This window comes from Pteropus vampyrus, unplaced genomic scaffold (assembly GCF_000151845.1).
Source record: "Pteropus vampyrus isolate Shadow unplaced genomic scaffold, Pvam_2.0 Scaffold326, whole genome shotgun sequence".
Lineage (NCBI taxonomy): Eukaryota > Metazoa > Chordata > Mammalia > Chiroptera > Pteropodidae > Pteropus > Pteropus vampyrus.
Window position 1 is genome coordinate 1,975,035 of NW_011889107.1, and position 18,500 is coordinate 1,993,534.

Consider the following 18,500-nt stretch of genomic DNA (forward strand, 5'->3'; position numbering starts at 1 on the left):
AACCGTACTCTGATTTGCTCATTGTGGTCCATAAAGCACCATAACAGTATTTGGTCAACAACAGACACTCAGGATTAAATGGATGGATGACTCTCTTTTATTGTTCGCTCTTTCCTGTTACACATTTTCACAGAAACTTATGAAGCAACTTTGGCCCAATGAACTGTGATGCAGGAAAAAGAACAATAGCCTGAGAATTGAAGACTGGATTTTAGGCCTGATTTAGACATTAACAAGGTGTGAGATTCTAGGCCCTCAATTGCCATCTCAGGGCTAGTTTTAGTGTTTTTTTTTTTTTTAATGAGAGTTTATTTGAGCCAAAATGACAACATGTGCCAGGAGCAAGATCTCAGATTCTCCCTTTATTCCTCCTTAAAGTAAGAAGCAGAACTAAAGGACCCCTAAAAGTCCTTCTAGCACTACCAATCTGTGATTACTCTGTAAACTATTTCTGCATTTAGGTAGGGGAAGAGAGGGAATCAGTATAATCCCAAAGGCCAAATATGATAACTGAAATAGTATGGAGCCAGCCAATCTTAAAAGAACCAATGGGGAATGAAGGGAATGCACTGGTGTGAATGTGTATTTGTGAGAGCCGAGGAGAAACGGAAAAAGAGCGAGTATGTGTTTAGGAAAGAAGTAGAATTCCTCCTGTAGCAGCTCCTGGGTCCTCCTTTCTTGACTACATCTTTATTCTCCTCCCATGAGTTTCCTTTTCCTGTGGAGCCTGACCACATAAACCCACACTCTCCATTCTTCTATAACTCTCACCTCTTTCCTCAAACATTTGGAACACCTCATGGGCACAGCCCTTGATGGCACCTACATGTAATGCCATGAGTCAAGCCCTACTATCATTAGACAGGAGAGACAAAAGTTGATTCCTGTCTCTACTGAAGGAGGGTAAAAAGTCACAGGTCAGGAGAGCATCTTCCCAGGATTAATCTCTTTACCCTTTCCTTTCTCCTAGAAGAGATGAACTGGATGATAGAGAAGCGACACTATTTCAACTGGTATTCTGTGAACTCACCATCATCTAAAGCCCTCGGTTGGCCTTTTGTAGATTTTAACCACAGCTGCTGGAAGCTGAGACAGGCAGGAATATGCAAGAGGGACTCACAGTTTCAATTACACAGCCTTTCTGCAGAGACACCAACAGTTCTCTCAGAAACAATGATCTCAAGTTGAAATTCACTTAGCATTCACTCCTCAGAAACGAGAATACAAACTAACTTTTTGTTTTAGGCAGACTACTATGTTGCAAAAAGGATGAAGTTTCGGGTAAAATTCCAAGGAGTTTGAATACTATTGTCTCCACTTACTAGCTGTGTGATTTGAAACTATAACTTCTTCACATCTCTGTAAAACTATGAGGATACTTATATAACAGAGTAACTGTGATAAATGTCACACTCTTTCAAAAGTGTTTAATAGTGCCTGGCACTGGATATGTTGATTCTCCTCTCACCGCCTCCTTGAAGGGGTTTACTGCCGTCTGCGGGCCTAAAAGGCTCCTAGAATGAGGTACAGTGAGGTACACCGGCATGGGTTCCCTAAGCAGCACACGCTACTTACAACACAGCAACACAGACTGGCCCGCCACACCCCCAGCGGACCCGGGCTCCACATCAGGGCAGTGGCAGCCCTGCCCTTCTTTATCCAGCTCTTTGAGCCAAATGTCCCTGCAGATAGGGATTACCTACAATTTTACTTCCTTAATATGAACCATCAAGCTGGTCTTTGCTCTTCATCTGTCCCTCAGGCACTTCGGGGTCACCGGCCTTTAGTACCAAAACACAGCCAAGCTACGCATAACACGGCCTGATCACCCCCACTGCGCATGTAGGAAGCAGTGATTCGCTCAGATTTCCCAGGGTCCTTCGAAGAAACCATCGGAGACTACATTTTCCATTAAGGCTCGTGGAACTTAGGTCTGGAAGGTATCAGAGGTTTTTTCTCTTCACCCAGCAGAGATTTCTAGAGCTTGAACTTCATTCATGGAGAGCTCTGGTCATATTGAAAAGAAATGTGTACGTAAGTTTTACATATTAATATAGACATGATATATAGAAAACATATGCCATACAGATATGGCAAATAGAAAACAATAACTTATTAAAAGGAAAATATACCATGACCAAGTATGCTTTCTTCATTTTATTTTTAAAAAGAATTAAACTTATTTTAGTAATATGGAAATAACATAAGCATATTGTAACTAAATCATTTTTAAACATAGATTATGCAAATTATGTATTAGATCCGTGTCAAAAAGGTTTTTTGTTTCAAACAGCCCAGTTATGGGTATGTTTCAAAGTTTTATTACAATCTTGTTGCAAGGGAACAGCAAGAGCTCAACTTCAAGTTTCACTCAGGGAAAAGACTTTATATAGGAAAAGAGAAGGTGGACAACTACTTTCTAGAACAAGACTTAATCCCATTAAAGTCGTTTTAAAATTGCTTATCAGGAATAATTTTTCCAGAAAGAAGTCATGAATCATAGTATGAAAAAAATTTTTTTCCTATACCAGGTTTGGGACAATTTCTCTTTATAGGGTTCTTCAGACCTTTCTCTCCCTATCCCACCCCCTGCCCTTTTTTTAAAAAAAAATGTGTATACTGTGAGGCCTATTATAAGCATATATCTAACATTCATTCAACTAAAACATGTTGATTTAGTTTCTATGTTAGGATGGAGCTGAGCAGTTTTGGTTTTCTTCTTGCCAAAATCTTATACAGCCTAGGCAATGGAGGTCAGTGACAAAAGCTCTCTAAGTGAGTTTATATTTGTCCAGTACTGGAAAGATATTTTAATTCATTCTGTATTCCTTCTTACACTTATGGAAGGGAGCTAACAAATTACTTATGGGACATATTATATGCTTCCTGATATATTACAATTAAAATTCTTGTTTTAGTCCCTTATTCCTATAGCAGACCACTGCACACTTCTCGCTACCTTGACCTGCAGAGCTGTTCTCTCAAGGGGACTTCACATCATCCTGGCAACAGTGGAAACTTCTACTCCCTCCTAATATGTGTCCTTTAGTTTTAAGTATTTTGGAGTTTCTCACATGAGAGGCATGGGAAGGGGAGATAGGATGCAAATGGTGAGCATTAAGTAGGCAAAATGAGGATTTCATGTAGGAAATGAGAAATCTGCTGAGCTGAAGAAAAGGAAAGTCCTGTGACTATAAATACCTAAAGAATTCCCTGTGTGGCTGGTAAACAGACAATTCCAAAAGTTTCCAGAAACTCTGGAATGACTGCAAAAGTGAAAGTAGCATGAAGCCCCCTAATATAACTTGGAAACTGTTAAAGAAAAAAGATATTCAATGACACTTTTTAAAGATGGCAAGGCAGACCTTATTCAGGACTATCGTAAGTGATACAGGGACCACAGCAATGAGATTTTAGTAGAGGAGAAAATATTGAGCTCAAATCCAAATACAGCATGGACAAGTGGGAATTTATAGCCAAGGAGTAGGGTGAGGGTCAGTGGATGGAAAATTAATAAGAGGAAACACCAGGAGTAAGAGGGGAGGTGGGGTTCTGATTAAATCTACCTAACAGGATTCTTGCTGAAGATAGGCCAGGGTGATAAGACATCACCTGAAGGGTGGTGAGGATGAGTAATTCATCAGATATCAAGGGTGGGAGTTCTGCACAAAATGCTTTAGCAGGGTTCCTACGGAAAACTAAATTTTACAAGGAAGTGCACAGATGGGCCTAGGACTAAAGTTTGGTCAAAGAATATTTGTCAGTAGACAAGATTTAATTTAGATCCTTAAGTTCTAGCATGCTTGTTCAAAAAAGCACTACCATTCATTTATAATCACTACTCAACATTACTTTTCAAAAAATGGCTAATGAAAGAAAACCAAAGCAACGTAGCTGTAACAGAGTTTAAACTTAAAGGTAAGAGGCTTGATTTCTGAATTTAGGTTCAAGCTGTTTTAGCATCACCCTAGAAAAGTCATAAAGGTTTTTTGACATTATCAAGAAATACTGTGGACGGCAATAAAAACTTTAAATAATGGATGGGTCATCCTTTAAGGAACTATGTGGAATTTACAAACTGTCACATTTCAGAGCAAAGCTGCTAAGCAGAAAAATTTGCTCTTTTCACCTTAGTTAATGCTGTCTGTGCTGTCACATATAGAAAATTCCAGGCACCCCTAGGAGCTAAACTTGTATTAACTTCTTACAAAAAACACAAAAATCAGACCCAAAAACTAGCTCCTCGAAGGTTGCAAGATATCATGACACCCTACTTTATTAAAATCAAATACAGACACCTCAGTTAAATACTATTTGAACTGCGCTTACATCTTATGTAGACACACCAATGAAAAAGAACAGGAATGTTTGAGTGTAAATGTTTTAATTACATACTTATTTAAATACTTCTTTCCCTGAACTGAATGCTTATTGCACTACAGAATACAATTGCTTTTTCCCTCTCAACTGGTATCTTGTTAAATTTTTTGTTTTGGTGTTTACATACATAGGAAAGTATCTTTATAACAAGTTTTATAATTAAAGAGGAGACAGTAATTCAGTAACACTGCCATGCCCATTAAAAGTGCCAGCGAATGGGAGAAAATATTACTGAAATTCATACTAGATATCAAAACACATTTTTTTCACTTGCATGTTGTTAGAAGAAAAGTGGTGATATTTATTTACTGCAGAAACTTTATATAATTTAGTATAACGTATAAACATTTTAAATTCACTTACATAATTATATAATGTTATAAAAATAAAGATATGGTAAATTCAGTTTTCACTGATTCCTTAATTTATGCTTTCTTTCTAAGTTCTATGCTCTATTACTTATAATTCAATGTTTTCTGTGATCTTTTCTATAGAATCTTTATTATCACTTCCAGAACATGATTGGCATTGACTATCTTTTTATGGGAATCTACATTTCCAAATTCACTCAAATTCATGGATTTCACCTCACCATGAATTCTCTATTTAATAAGATTTATTCGATATCTAAGGCTTTCTCATATTCATAAGTGAATATTATGTGTGAATTTTCTGATGTACAATAAGATTTGACTTCTGTGAAAATGCTTTCCCACATTTGTTACATTCATAAGGCTTTTCTCCTGTATGAGTGATCTGATGTCTAAGGAGATGAGACTTCTTGATGAAGGCTTTGCCACATTCAATACATCCATAAGGTTTCTCTCCTGTGTGAATTCTTTGATGTGTAACAAGCACAGATGTGTTGCCAAAGGCTTTGCCACATACGATACATTGATATGGTTTCTCTCCAGTATGAAACCTGGAATGTTTGTAAAGGGATGAACTGTACTTGAAGGTTTTTCCACATTCTTTACATTCAAATGAGTTCTCCAGTGTATGAGATTTCACATGTTGAGTAAAGGAGGAATTCCAAGTGAACGATTTCCCACACTGACTGCATTCGTAAGGTTTCTCTCCAGTGTGAAGTCTCTGGTGGACCACGAGCTGTGCTTTATGCATAAAAGCTTTTCCACAATCATTGCACACAAAGGGTCTCTCTCCACTATGAACCTTCTGATGATTTGCAAGGTGTGCCTTCCTGCTATAGGCTTTACCACACTCATTGCATTCAAAGTGTTTTTTTCTTGTATGATTTTTTTCATGTCTAATGAAATGAAACTTCTTTTTGGAGGCTTTCCCACATTCCTTGCATTCATAAAGGTTTTCTCCAGTATACAATCTGTTATAATTAAGTAAGTCTAAAGTGGGTTGAAAACTCTTTCCATGTGATTTGCATTTATATGATCTTTTTCTTGTAGGATTAAGACTTGTGCTCATACTATAACCATGGAGTCTCTCCATAGTCAGAATTTTATTGAATGTAAACAAAACTGAATTCAAAAAACTGTCCTTGCTTTCCTGGTGCTTCTCTGATGCATCGACATGTGGGCACTCGGCTTCTAAAAAGGAGTATAATAAAACATTCCTAGTTAATTTTTTCCATCAACAATTACAGAAAGAAACTTATATGACTTCAAATCTAGTCTCTCGTTTTGAAACAAATCCTATATTTGCCTTGCTCCTGAGCTTTAAGAATAAAACTCTAAAGAGGAAATGGGAGCAGATGAATGTCAAGAAGAAGAGATAGCTTAATTGGTGACTTGTGGAAAGACAGTAAAATAGGCACAAGGTATAGTGAGTAGGATACAAGGGAAGTCAAAGGATGCTCAACAAGGGTGCATGGTTAGTTCACAGAATGGATGGAGCCCACTGTGGAGATATGATGAATTGACAGGGTAACCAGAGGAACAAGAGACAAGCAAGTTAAGGGAAAATATCAGAGGAAAAAATCGATTTAAAGGAGGCAGATCAGAGTCCTCATTACCTAAGTTTGAGGTTACTCTGTTAGGATAGCTCCCTATTACTCTTATTCATGTCTCTCTTTCCTCTTAACCACCTGACACAATGTCAGTTCCCTTCAGGAACATTCTTTTATCTCCAGTCCTCTAACCCCAACCAAACCACAGTTGACACAGACATACCTGTAGACAGGGCTGCAGCTCTGCTATAGCTGGGCATCATTCTTACATGTACTTTCTTATAACCCAGGAACACAAATGTCCAGCAAGCCATTCAAGGGCAAGTCATCCTTGGCCCAGACACAGATTCTTTCTGCTTGCTATCATTTTTATTCTGGCTGGGTTTCTATATATGACAACTATTTGTCATGTTTTTATTTGACAAATACTGTTTTTACATCCTCTTTCAATCTGCCTAACAAACTAACCCCAGAAAGCTGCCTTGCTCCTAAAGTCACACTTTTTCATGCCTATCCTCAAAAATCATATAAATCCCAAACCCATTGCTCCATTAAAAAAAAGAAGAAGTAGAAGAAGAAAATAGGAATAGAGGATTATAATTCCCTGCTTCTGAGTTTCCTTTCATATGAAGTGTTAGCAAAACACCCTTAGCCTCCTGCTCCATTCCTTTATCTTTCTCTGTGGAGCTGGACTGAGTAATAGGCTATAGATGTTAGTACATATTTCTTTATAGAGTCTAAGTATGGGGATTGGATTTCTGTCTTCTTTCCTCTCTTCTACAACCAATGGGAAGCAGCACCCTGTACTACCTCAACCAACAATAACCAACTGAAAAATACAGGGTAATCAGCCTGGTGAACAAACTATGCAGTATAATGAATCTACTCGTAGTAACTAAGGATGCATTCGTTTAGTTGTCAACAACTACCTTCTCTTCCAAGGATTTTAGACTCTAAATAAATAATAATCTTTTGCTCATGTTCCTTCTCCACTGTAACCTGCCATCCCTCAACCCCTCTCATCCTATCTAGTACTTAGATATCTTTAGGAAGGAGCCATTGTTCCATGATCTCAAAAAATGACTCCTCCGATCTTTGCATACTTTATTTTATTTATTTTAGGCAAGGCAACCCTTGGTTGACCTCACAGATTGCAAGGACCTTGTCAGTTTACAATCCCTAATTTTTATTTTTTTACACCTACAGCATCTGGTCTTCCTTGGTGGTCTCCTATCCAAGTACTAACCAGGCCTGACCCTGCTTAGCTTCCGAGATCAGATAGGACTGGGCTTGTTCAGGGTGGCATGACCGTAGACTGATCCTTGCATACTTTAAATTTTAAGCTCCATTTTCTTTGAACTTTTAAGGTAGTCACTGCTACTGCCTAAACCATGCATTTTGACAATTAACTAGACAAAACTGTAGTGTTATTGTGCACTGAACAAACATTCCACACTCGCCAACTTTTAGAATATTTTATATGGCTATGTTGCTTTACAATTTACAAACCTGGAAAAAGGTAATGGGTTTTTTTTTTGCTTTCACTGACTACTTTTCAGGAAACAACAAAAAGCCTTGTTGAATGAAAGAATAAGAAACATCCCCATAATGCCTGAATTTACAATAATGAATGAAATGTTCACTAAATGCCCATTATGTGCTCAGCAATGGTGTAAAGGAAAAAAATGATATAAGTCTTTCTCTTTGGGGCATTTCATGAGAAAACCACAGGGTTTTTAAAAAAATCGAGACGGTATTTGTCAAGTTTTTATGATAGAGCCATACTAGTGTTGGGATGGGGGTCCAATGGAAGTAGAGGGTAATGCAGACTGGAATTATCATAAGAGAAGAGAAATAAGAATTTAGATTTAGCAGCATGCTGGTTTTAGTTAGGTGGAACCCAGCAGAATCGAAGGACTGATGCAGAGAAGAAAACTGTATAGAGGATGCTAAAGAACTCAACTGCCATGGAATAGGGAAAAGATGGATAATTCTGGCTAATTCTGGGATCACATTACAGAGGACTTTAAAAGCCATTTAAATATCACAATACAGGTTATACAAGAATAACTTATGCTTATTTGTCAGGAGAGTGACCGGAAAAATGAAATAATTTCCATAAATCTTGTAGGAACATCTAAGATAAATCAGAAAATAGAACGGAATTTGCAATATAGGAATATAAACAGCACAGATGCCATATCAGGAGTTAAAATCCATTTTGGTTTACATCATTAGATGTTGGGGTCTCAGGGAATTTAAAGTACACTTAATTGGTGTCATAATCATTTGAAACATATTTCTTTTATGGGCTTTGTGGAAAGGGAAAATTTTATTTTGAATCAGTCTTGGATAAACTAATAGTTGAAATCATAAGCAATAAGTCACAACAGTACTTAAGGAGAAACTCTTGAGAGAAAAAAACCAAACTGCTTACCACAGTGACTTTGAGACTGCAAAGCAGCAGACCAGTCATTATTCTTTACTGTAATATAAAGATTATGGTGAAGGTTGAAGAATATTGGTTACTATAAAAAAACAGAGACTATAAGGCGAGATAGGGTTAAATTAGGGGAATGGAAAGTTGGTGAGGCAAAGATGCTAAAGATGACTTAAAACAAATAATTTTAGTCTTTAGAGTGATGCAGTTTCTGAGGGAGTTACTGTGGAAAAAAGTTAAGAAGATGTAAGGAGAAAGCAAGAAGCAAAAGGTAAATAAACAGTAAGAAAAGGTAAAGGCATGTTAGCAAGGAACCAACTCGAATAAAAATAGAAGATAATTTCCAGTAGATAACTGACATTACCAATTGAAGCAGAAAGATGCACTAAAAGGTAGATACTCCAAGTTAGCACTGAGACTAAAGATAAGCAAGGTGAGGTACACAGGTGGGATATACGATGCAAGAAAAGGAATGAGTTTTTTAAAAAGGAAAATCATTAGAAAGCATAATGTAACAAAGTTTTTAAATAAAAACAACAACACACTACACACTTACTATCTGCCAACGATTTAAAGGGTTTTGCATGCATCGCCTCAAACAATCTGTACAAAGAAATCTGAGGTAAGAATTAATATTATCCCTATTTTATAAAGTTGTGCTACAAAGTAATTAGGTTAGACAGTGATTGGTGGAGGAAGACTTCGAATCCATAGAACCTGAATACATTATAAAGAAAAGATCTACAATCATGTTGATGAAGGAAAGCAAATGAAGATATTAGAAATTAAGGGCACAAAGCAAGGATCTAGAAGGAGCCGGCAGTGTGAGAAGCCACAGCAGAGAAGAGACATTCCTTCGCACCAGAGTTGAGCAAAGAGGAACAGCAGCTATGTGGGGACAGTGAAAGCGAAGGTGTCATTTGAGGATCTGATGATGTTATGTCAAGTATACCTAGTCACTTCCAAAGGTGTGTGGCTTTTTAGAGATGCTTCCTGCAAAGTATCTCAAAGGTGCCTGTCCCTCACTGACAGACTGGGATCTCAATTCCCAAGGCTCCCATCTACCCGGTTTCTCTCACTCACCTGGACGGCTCCAATATGGGTTCTCTCTCTCCACCATCTGTGGTTCTTGCCCTTGCTTGAAGATCACTTTTGTTTTGGTAACCGGACCTCCTGTTCATGGGAAACAACACAGAACTGGAAACAGGTGCTAGGGACAAACAACTACCTCGCAATTCACGTCTGCCTCCTTGAGTCTCAGGGCCTGTAAAGGACGACAAGCAGTCTTCAGAACAGAAAGACCCTTCTACTCCATTTAGGAGGCAAATGCATAAACAGACTATCTGACCCCCAAAAGGGATTAAGAATCTTTGATCACTAAAATTCAGGGACAAACTTACTAAAGCTTCAGAATGTTCACAGCTTTCACGGGTCTTCAAGGAAGGCCACTATTAACACATTCTGAGTTACACTGAAAAGTTACCACCCACTGTCCTTACCCACTGAGATGAGGTTTCTAAAGTTCTCCAACATCACATCCCAATACAAGGTTCTCTGATCACAGTCAAGCAGCTGCCACTCCTCTGGGGTGAAGTCCAGAGCCACATCCTGGAATGTCACTGATCCCTGCAACAGCACATTGATCTTCAAACTCAAGTGTGCATTACTTAGGGACTTGCAAGAAAATCAGCCTCTTATGGTCATATTATGCTCATTGCTGAGTTTTCATAATGTTATGTATAATTACTGTATATTTGATTCAGAGATATATTTTGTGATAGAAACAAAAATCATATTAAAAATATTTAACTAGTACCAGCAATTCAATGGGGGGAAGTATAGTCTTTTTAACGAATGGTGTTGGGACAACTGGATAGCCACATGCAAAAGAATGAAGTTGAACTTGCCTCCCACACACACCTCACATCATATACAAAACTGAGCCTAAAAATGGGTCAGAGATCTAAATGTAAGAGCTAAAGTTATAAAATTATTAGAAGAAAACATAGGAGTAAATCTTGTGACCTTGGATTAGGCAGTGGTTTCTTAGATGTGACAGAAAAAGTTTAAGTGACAAGAGAAAAAATAGAAAAAATGGAATTCATCAAAATTAAAAATCTAGTGCTTCAAAGGACCACCAAGAAAACAAAACGACAACACAGAGAATGGAAAGAAATACTTGCAAATCATAAATCTGACAAGAGAGTTGTAACAAGAATATAAAAATAATTCTTATAACTCAACAATAAAGAGACAACCTAATTAAAAAATAGGCAAAGGATTTGAACATTTTTCCAAAGACATATATAGTCCATAAGCTTATGAAGATGCTCAACATCACTAGTCATTAGCAAAATACAAATCAAAATCACAATGAGATATCACTTCGCACCCCCTAGGATGGTTAAAAGTAAAGACAGACAATGACAAGTGTTAGCAAGGACATGGAGAATCTGGAACTCTTGTACATTGCTGGAGGGATTGTAAAATTGTTCAGCAACTATGGAAAACAGTTTGGCAGTTCCTCAAAATGTTAAACATAGAGTTACCATATGATCCAACAATTTCTCATAGATATATACGCAAGAGAACTGAAAGAATGCCCACACAAAAACCTGTATACACTTGTTCACAGCAGAATCATTAATAATGGCCAAAAAGTGAAATCAATATGGTCATCCATCAACTGATGAATGGATAAACATGCTACTGTATATCCATATGATGCAATATTGCTCAGCAATAAAAAGGAATCTACAACATAGTTAAAACATTGAGCTGGAGGAAAGAAGCCAGTTACAAAAGATCAGATATTGTATGGTTCCACAGAAATCCCCATTTCTGTGACTGCTAACAGGTGTGGGGTTTCTTTTAAGGGTAATGAAAATGTTCTTAAATTAAGACAGTAGTGATGGTTTCACAATTCCATGAATATAGCAAAACTACTGAATTGTATGTACTTTAAATAGGTTAATTTGTAATATGAAAATTATATCTCAGTAAAATTATTTTAAAATATTTTTACGTTCTTCATTTGTTCACTCATAAAATATTTAATGAGGACTGACCAAATACTGTACTAATGATGCAAAAAATAAAATGAACACTGCCCTCAGAGATCTTAGTTTATTAGACACTACAAAGTAAACATATAAGTGTAATAAGATATTACAAGGGCTGTAAGGTTAACATACCAGACTCACATAATCACAATAAAATAGGAAGATGTGGATCTTTTAATACAATAAAATATATCCTCCCAACCACAAAGCCAAAATCATGTTTAATTAACTTAAACTGAAATTTTAAAAAGGGATGTGGCTACATGTCTATCACAAAAAGACAAGACTACATAGAGCAGAGGTCGGCAAATCACAACTCAAGGACTGGCTTCCTGTTTTTGTAAATAAAATATTACTAGAATGTAGTTAAACCCATTAATTTACTTCAGCTACAAGGGCAGAGTTGTATAGTTGCCACAGAGGCTGTATGGCCTTCAAGCCTAAAATATTTACTATTTGGCCCTTTAAAAAGTGAAAAAAAACTAGGTAGGTTTTATCCCAGGAAATCACAGATAGTTCAATATTGGGAAACGTATTAGAAATTTTCTATAAACTGTATTAGATAAATGAAAATATATGATTTTATTGACAGGTATTAAAAAAAGGATATGAGAAAAAAGTTCCCAGTTTATGAAAACAATCTTCACAAGTTAAAAATCCTTAAACTGATTAAAAACAAAAACAAAAAACAACTATCTACCAGAATACAAGAGGAAACAGTGAAACACTGGAAGCATTCCCATTAAAAATGGAACAAAAAGATTTTTGCTAGCAATTACATTCAAAATTATAGTTACTAGAAGTCCGGGTCATTGCAGTAAGACAAGAAAAAAATGGAGACATATTGCATAGTAATATTGCACAGAGACATACACATTGCACAGTAAGGGACAAACTCCATTTGAAGAGTATATGACTGTCCAACTAGAAAATCTAAGGATCAACCAAAAATCTCTCAGACTTAATAAGAGTTCTGTAAGTTGACATACAGTCATGTGCTGCATAATAATGTTTCAGTCAATGATTGACCACATAGAGAATGATGATCCCATAAGATTATAATGGAGCTGAAAAATTCCCATCACATAGTGACGTCGTAGCTGTCATAATGTCACAGTGCAACACATTATTCATGTGTTTGTGGTAATGCTGGTGTAAACAAATCTATTGTGCTATCAGTCATATAAAAGTTTAGCACATACAGTTATGTACAGTATATGCTATTTAATAATAATGAACTACCTTTAAAAGTAATAAACTACTTTTTAATCATTATTTTATTTTTTTAAGTTTATTGGGGTAACCTTGGTTAATACAATTATATAATTTGAGGTGTACAATTTGATATCTATATATTCTACTGTGTGATTACCACACATAGTCCAGTTTCCTTCAGCTACCATATATTTGATCCCCTTAACCACTTCACCCTCCCCCTATCCCCCTATATTTGACCCCCTTTACCTCGTCTACCTCTTCTCTCCTCCCCCACCCCCTATCCCTTGGTAATCACTAGTCCATTGCCCATGTCCCTGAGTCTCTGTTTGTCCTGTTCATTTGTTGCTTTTAGGTTTACATCCCACATGTAAGTGATATCATGTGATTTTCAACTTTTTCAGTCTGGCTTATTTCATTTAGCATGATTATCTCGAGGTCCATCCATGTTGTCACAAATGGCAGTATTTCATCTCTTCTTATGGCTGAGTAATATTCCATTGTATATATGTGCCACAGCTTCTTCAGCCAATCATCTATTGTAGGATACTTTGGTTGCTTCCATTTCCTGGCCACTGTGAATAGTGCTGCTATGAACATTGGTGTGCAAATATCTTTTCGGATATAGGTTTTCAAATCTTTGGGGGATTGCTGGATCATATGGTAAATCAATTCTTAGTTTTTTGAGGAATCTCCATACTGTTTTCCATAGTGGCTGTACCAATTTGCAGTCCCACCAGCAGTGTATGAAGGTTCCTTTTCCTCTGCATCCTCTCTAACATTTGTTATTACTTGTCCTGTTGATTATAGCTATTCTAACATGTGTGAGATGGTATCTCATTGTGGTTTTGATTTGCATTTCCCTAATAGCTAGCGATGCTGAACATCTTCTCATATATTTGTTGGCCATTTGTATGTCTGATAGTGTCTGTTCAGGTCTTCTGCCCATTTTTTGATTGGATCATGTCTTTTTTGTTATTATTGAGTTGTATGAGTTTTTAATATATTTTGGATATTAGGCCCTTATCAGTGGCATTGCTTGCAAATATATTTTCTCATTCAGATGGTTGTCTCTTTACCTTGTTGATTTTTTTTTGCTGAGCAAAAGCTTTTTAGTTTGATGTAGTCCCATTCATTTATTTTTACTTTTACTTCCCCTGTCTTTGAGGTCAAATTCATAAAATCCTCTTTAAGTCCAAGGTCCTTGAGTTTAATTAATCACTATTTTAGAGTGGACTCTTTCTGCTTATTAAAAAAATTTACTGTAAAATGGTATGCATGTCACGCTGGCAGCAGCTTCATATATCTCATTTCCTGTATCTCCTGTGAATCATTTTCTCTTGTGCTTGGTTTACTCTTGTGTTGTTTTATACAGTAACATGCTGTACAGACTTTGTTGCCTAGAAGCAACAAGCTATACCATCTAGCCTAGGTGTGTAGTAGGCTATACTATCCAGGTTTGTGTAAGTATACTCTATGATGTTCACACAATGATGAAATCACCTAATGATGCATTTCTCAATTGTAAAGCGGTGCATGACTATAAAGTCAAATCGATTAATCCATAATTTCCTATATACAATAGCCAATAAGAAAACATAATAAAGATCCATACCATTCTCAATAGCAACTTTAACCACATGTAAGAATAAATGTTACCAAAAAAAGTACGAGAATTACAATAAAACTATAAAATTGTAATGGGAAAAAAGTAAATAGAGGACTCATTATTGAAAAGTTATTCTCTCCAAATTAATCTAAAAGTGTAATTCAATCACAATAAAATACCTAACACTCCTTTATGGATCTTCACAATCTTATTTTAAAATGCACATGGAAGAGAAAATCTTCAATAGCTGGAGACCCTGGAAAAGGTACAAAGTTTACTTATGGATCCAGATGAACATTAAAAGGGCTATGTACCTGGACTTACAAATTGAGTTCATATAATGAGACTTGGCACTGGTACTCTAGGGAACACTATTAGAAAGTCATAAGAAATCTGATGTTATAAAACATAACATCGCAGGATTCTTGCTGTGAATGTTATCTTTAACATTATATGTATAAAAATCCATTATATTTTTTTCAGAGAACTGTGCCAAGAAAAACTGTACTTCTATGGGGAATATTTTTGCTTTATCCTCACAATGTCAAAACTTTTAACTGGTTGGCTATCCATTTTCTATGATCGCCAGAAAGACAAGGTACACATATGCAGCTCAAATCTATTACAACTATATGCAGATCCTGTGACCTGAATATCAACTAATCGATTTTCTAAATTTCCTTTTGGATCTAATCTATTCAAATCTACATTTCCTTTTTATATGGATTTTGAGAGATTTAAATGACTAAATAAATGGATGCCTTACCTGGAAGTTGATCATTTTCTGCAACTCTTGCACAGAGATCTATGAAAGCAGAAATGGGAAATAGAAAGACATGAAATATCAGGACTGCAATGTAGAACCCTGTTCTATCAAAACAAAAGCAACCCAGACTGTTGCCTCAGATAATGCCACTTAGTGGGAGAACGATGTTTCTAGCAAGTCAGAAAAGCCCCTATTTTATAAGCACCAATCTCTACTTGTGATTGTTATGAATGTATAGATGTTGTACAGAAATTTATCCTAATAATAAATGAGTTAAAAAACTAACTAAAAGCCTGGTCTCTGAAACGCAGCATCTCTGGAAGTCATGCCTTCCTGTGATTCTCTGGTCTCTGCTCTGAAGCTGGAGTAAGAGATCTCAAATTAGGCTGGACTTTCTTGAGAAGGCTGGATCTGGAGACCAGGAAACTATTTTTTTTTTTTTTTTTAACCTGGAGCCTTCGGTTTAGACTCCAAATCAATCAGTCAATCTCAATCTCTCCCTCTTTTAAATCATCATCTCATATGAGTGCAGTCTACCAACACTGCTGGAGCCCTAGAAAAGCTACAATGTGCAAGAGGGACTCACAGATTTAAGCTTTATTATAGAGTCTTAACTGGAAGATCTGCAGAGTCACCTAGAGATCTTTTTAAAAATGCCGACAAATAGAAATTTACTCAGTATTCATTGCTCGGATATTTCAAAAGGATAACAAATCCAACTCTTCGGTTTTTGCAGGGGGCTATTTTGCAAAAAAGAATGAAATTTGTAGAAAATTTATCTGAATTTGAATCTCAGCTCTTTCAGTTCATAAGCTGTGTCTCTGGCCAAGTAACTTCTCTCAGCTTCAATTAATCATATGCAAAATGAAGATAACTTACTTCATATGATTGTTGTGAGAATACCTTAGGAAAACAGCATAGCAGTTTCTCTAAAAATGCTTTCTTCCTGGATTCCTTGAAATGGTTTAACTATTTCCTGTTGCAGGCTCTATAGGACCAACGGTGCTGTTGTAACCAGGAAAGGTAGTTTGATGCACAGACTCCTACACAGTGACCTTTACCAACTAGGGCAGGAATGCAAACTGAGCCTTTCTGGGATCTAGGAACCTACGGAGTGACAGTTGGAGCCCTGCGCTTGCTTTCTCTGAACTACTTCAAAGTTGGACAAGACCTACTCAACCAAACACAAAATCACCGCACGTGCAGGTTAACTTTTATCTTCAATTGGGTAAACTAATAAACTTGCTCTTGTCTTTCTCCGTGCCCTTCCCTTACGGTTCCCAAGTCCCGCAGAGTCATACCGATCAGCCTTTCACCGCCACGCTCCCAGCTCCGGCCCTAAACCCTAATTCAGTTTACAGACATCTCCCAGAGACTCGAGGAGCAACACCCACTCACAAGCCGGGCTGGTTCGAAGATTACGGAACATTGGCTACCACGCCACTGGGCATGTGCGGAAGTAACTGCCCACGTAGAGCTCCCAGGCTTCCCCGCGGTGCAGGCCACCCATCGGAGACTACATTTCCCATAAGGCCGATGGAGCCCGTTTCCGGAAGGCGTCAGAGGCTTCTGCGTCTTTCGGTGGAGATTCCTTGGGGTGGTATCTCTGAGGGCCATACTCATTTTTAAAATTCAGGTGTACATGTCATTTTCGTTTAAAAAGATGTCAGAATTTTTAAATACTGGAAACCCTAAATCAGCAGTATACTAATTTACTAATTTACTCAGTTCGGTTTCTTTTAACAATGTAGTAGCCTAAATCAGGAAGATGACGAGGACCCAACAAAGACTGAGAAGGAATAATCCTTGAGGTAGATGGAAAAGTAGAAGAGTTTGGATCTTGTCCAAGTGGAATGTTCTGATTTGTTACTTGTATTTAATTAATTAGTCCCAAGTAAGTGACCTTCGTCGTGGCAATCGCCTACTAGGCTCAGGCGTCCCTAGAACCTCGCACAGGACTTGGATCTCATAATTAAAGACACTAGAGTAAGAAAGAATACAGACCACTCAAGATTGCGGTTGCACACGAACACTTTATAACTCACAGTCCGAGTTCAGCTTAAGAGTGGGCCCCGTGGTCGTTCTCCTCTGCGTCGGCTGCAGCTTCAAGTAGGTCTCATGACACGTAGTCTCACGTCGGTCAGCGTTGGAGCATGAAGTGCTGCTGCTATCTTCTCGGCCCCACTCTTTATGCCGTTTTTTGGATACACCCTTCTTATTTTGTCCACCACACGCGAGCATTACCTCATTGCATGTTATGAGCAAGATAGCGAGCGAGCAACCTAAATATTTTCTCATGCTTACACTCTTAGTAATTATTGACATCAGCGGGCAGTCCGCTTATCTGTCTCACAGTCAATGCACACAGTTAAGTAAATATTTCGATTTACACAGTTAAGTAAATATTTTGATTCCTTATACAGATCTGCAAACTCAAGGGAAGCAAATGTTTCAAGTAGGGAGCGATCCACTGTGTAAAATGCTGCTCATGGGTCAAGTAGGATGAGAACCAAGAATTGACCATTGAATTTAGCAATGTAGAAGTTGTCGAAACATGCCATTTTGGGAAGTGGTGGAAGTTTGATAACATCTGATAAGAGTTTGATAAGAGTGGGATGAAAGCATAGAAGAGGAAATGAGGAAAGTAAGTACAGATAGTAATTTTAAGAAGTTTTGCTTTTTAGGGTGTGCAGAAAAATAAAGCTGTCTTTGCATATGGATTATGGGTCCAGAATTTTTTGTAAATGTAAGAAATTACCATATTTTGTATTCTAATAAAAATGATAACGTAGAAAGGGGGAAATTGACAATAGAGGAGACAAAACAGTTGGAAGAAAATCCTTGAAGAAAGGATGAAATCCAGTACACAATCAGAAGGGTCAGTTGGAAGAGTACGGACAATTCATCTATTGAAATAAATGGGAGGCAGAGTTCATAGGTACAGATGCACGCAGGCAGATTTGGTAGTGGGAAAATGAGGACATCCTCTTCTGAGTCCTATTTTCTCAGCGAAATAGGAAGCTGAAAGTGAAGATAAAGAGAAGGTATTGGAAGTCTCAGGAAACAATAATACTGTATTACATTGATTCTAATACACTTTTTCATAT

At 37.2% G+C, this 18,500-nt stretch overlaps 1 protein-coding gene and 1 pseudogene across 6 annotated transcripts; both read right to left on the reverse strand.

Annotated features, from left to right (window-relative positions):
• Positions 1 to 4,240: 4,240 nt before the first annotated feature.
• On the reverse strand, positions 4,241 to 16,857 carry ZNF684 (zinc finger protein 684). 6 transcript variants are annotated; one of them, XM_023521999.1, is made up of 6 exons: positions 16,695 to 16,852; positions 15,394 to 15,432; positions 10,241 to 10,367; positions 9,825 to 9,914; positions 8,739 to 8,786; positions 4,241 to 5,942 (listed from the first exon to the last, which is right to left on the reverse strand). In XM_023521999.1, exons 2-6 carry the CDS (start codon positions 15,406 to 15,408, stop codon positions 5,038 to 5,040), a joined length of 1,185 nt encoding a protein of 394 aa, XP_023377767.1. In that variant the 5' UTR covers positions 15,409 to 15,432; positions 16,695 to 16,852; the 3' UTR covers positions 4,241 to 5,037. The 6 variants fall into 6 exon arrangements, with proteins under 6 accessions (XP_023377767.1, XP_023377769.1, XP_023377770.1 ...); XM_023522001.1 differs by having other exon boundaries at positions 9,825 to 10,005; XM_023522002.1 differs by lacking the exon at positions 10,241 to 10,367.
• Positions 7,499 to 7,617, reverse strand: LOC111730665 (annotated as a pseudogene).
• Positions 16,858 to 18,500: the final 1,643 nt, after the last annotated feature.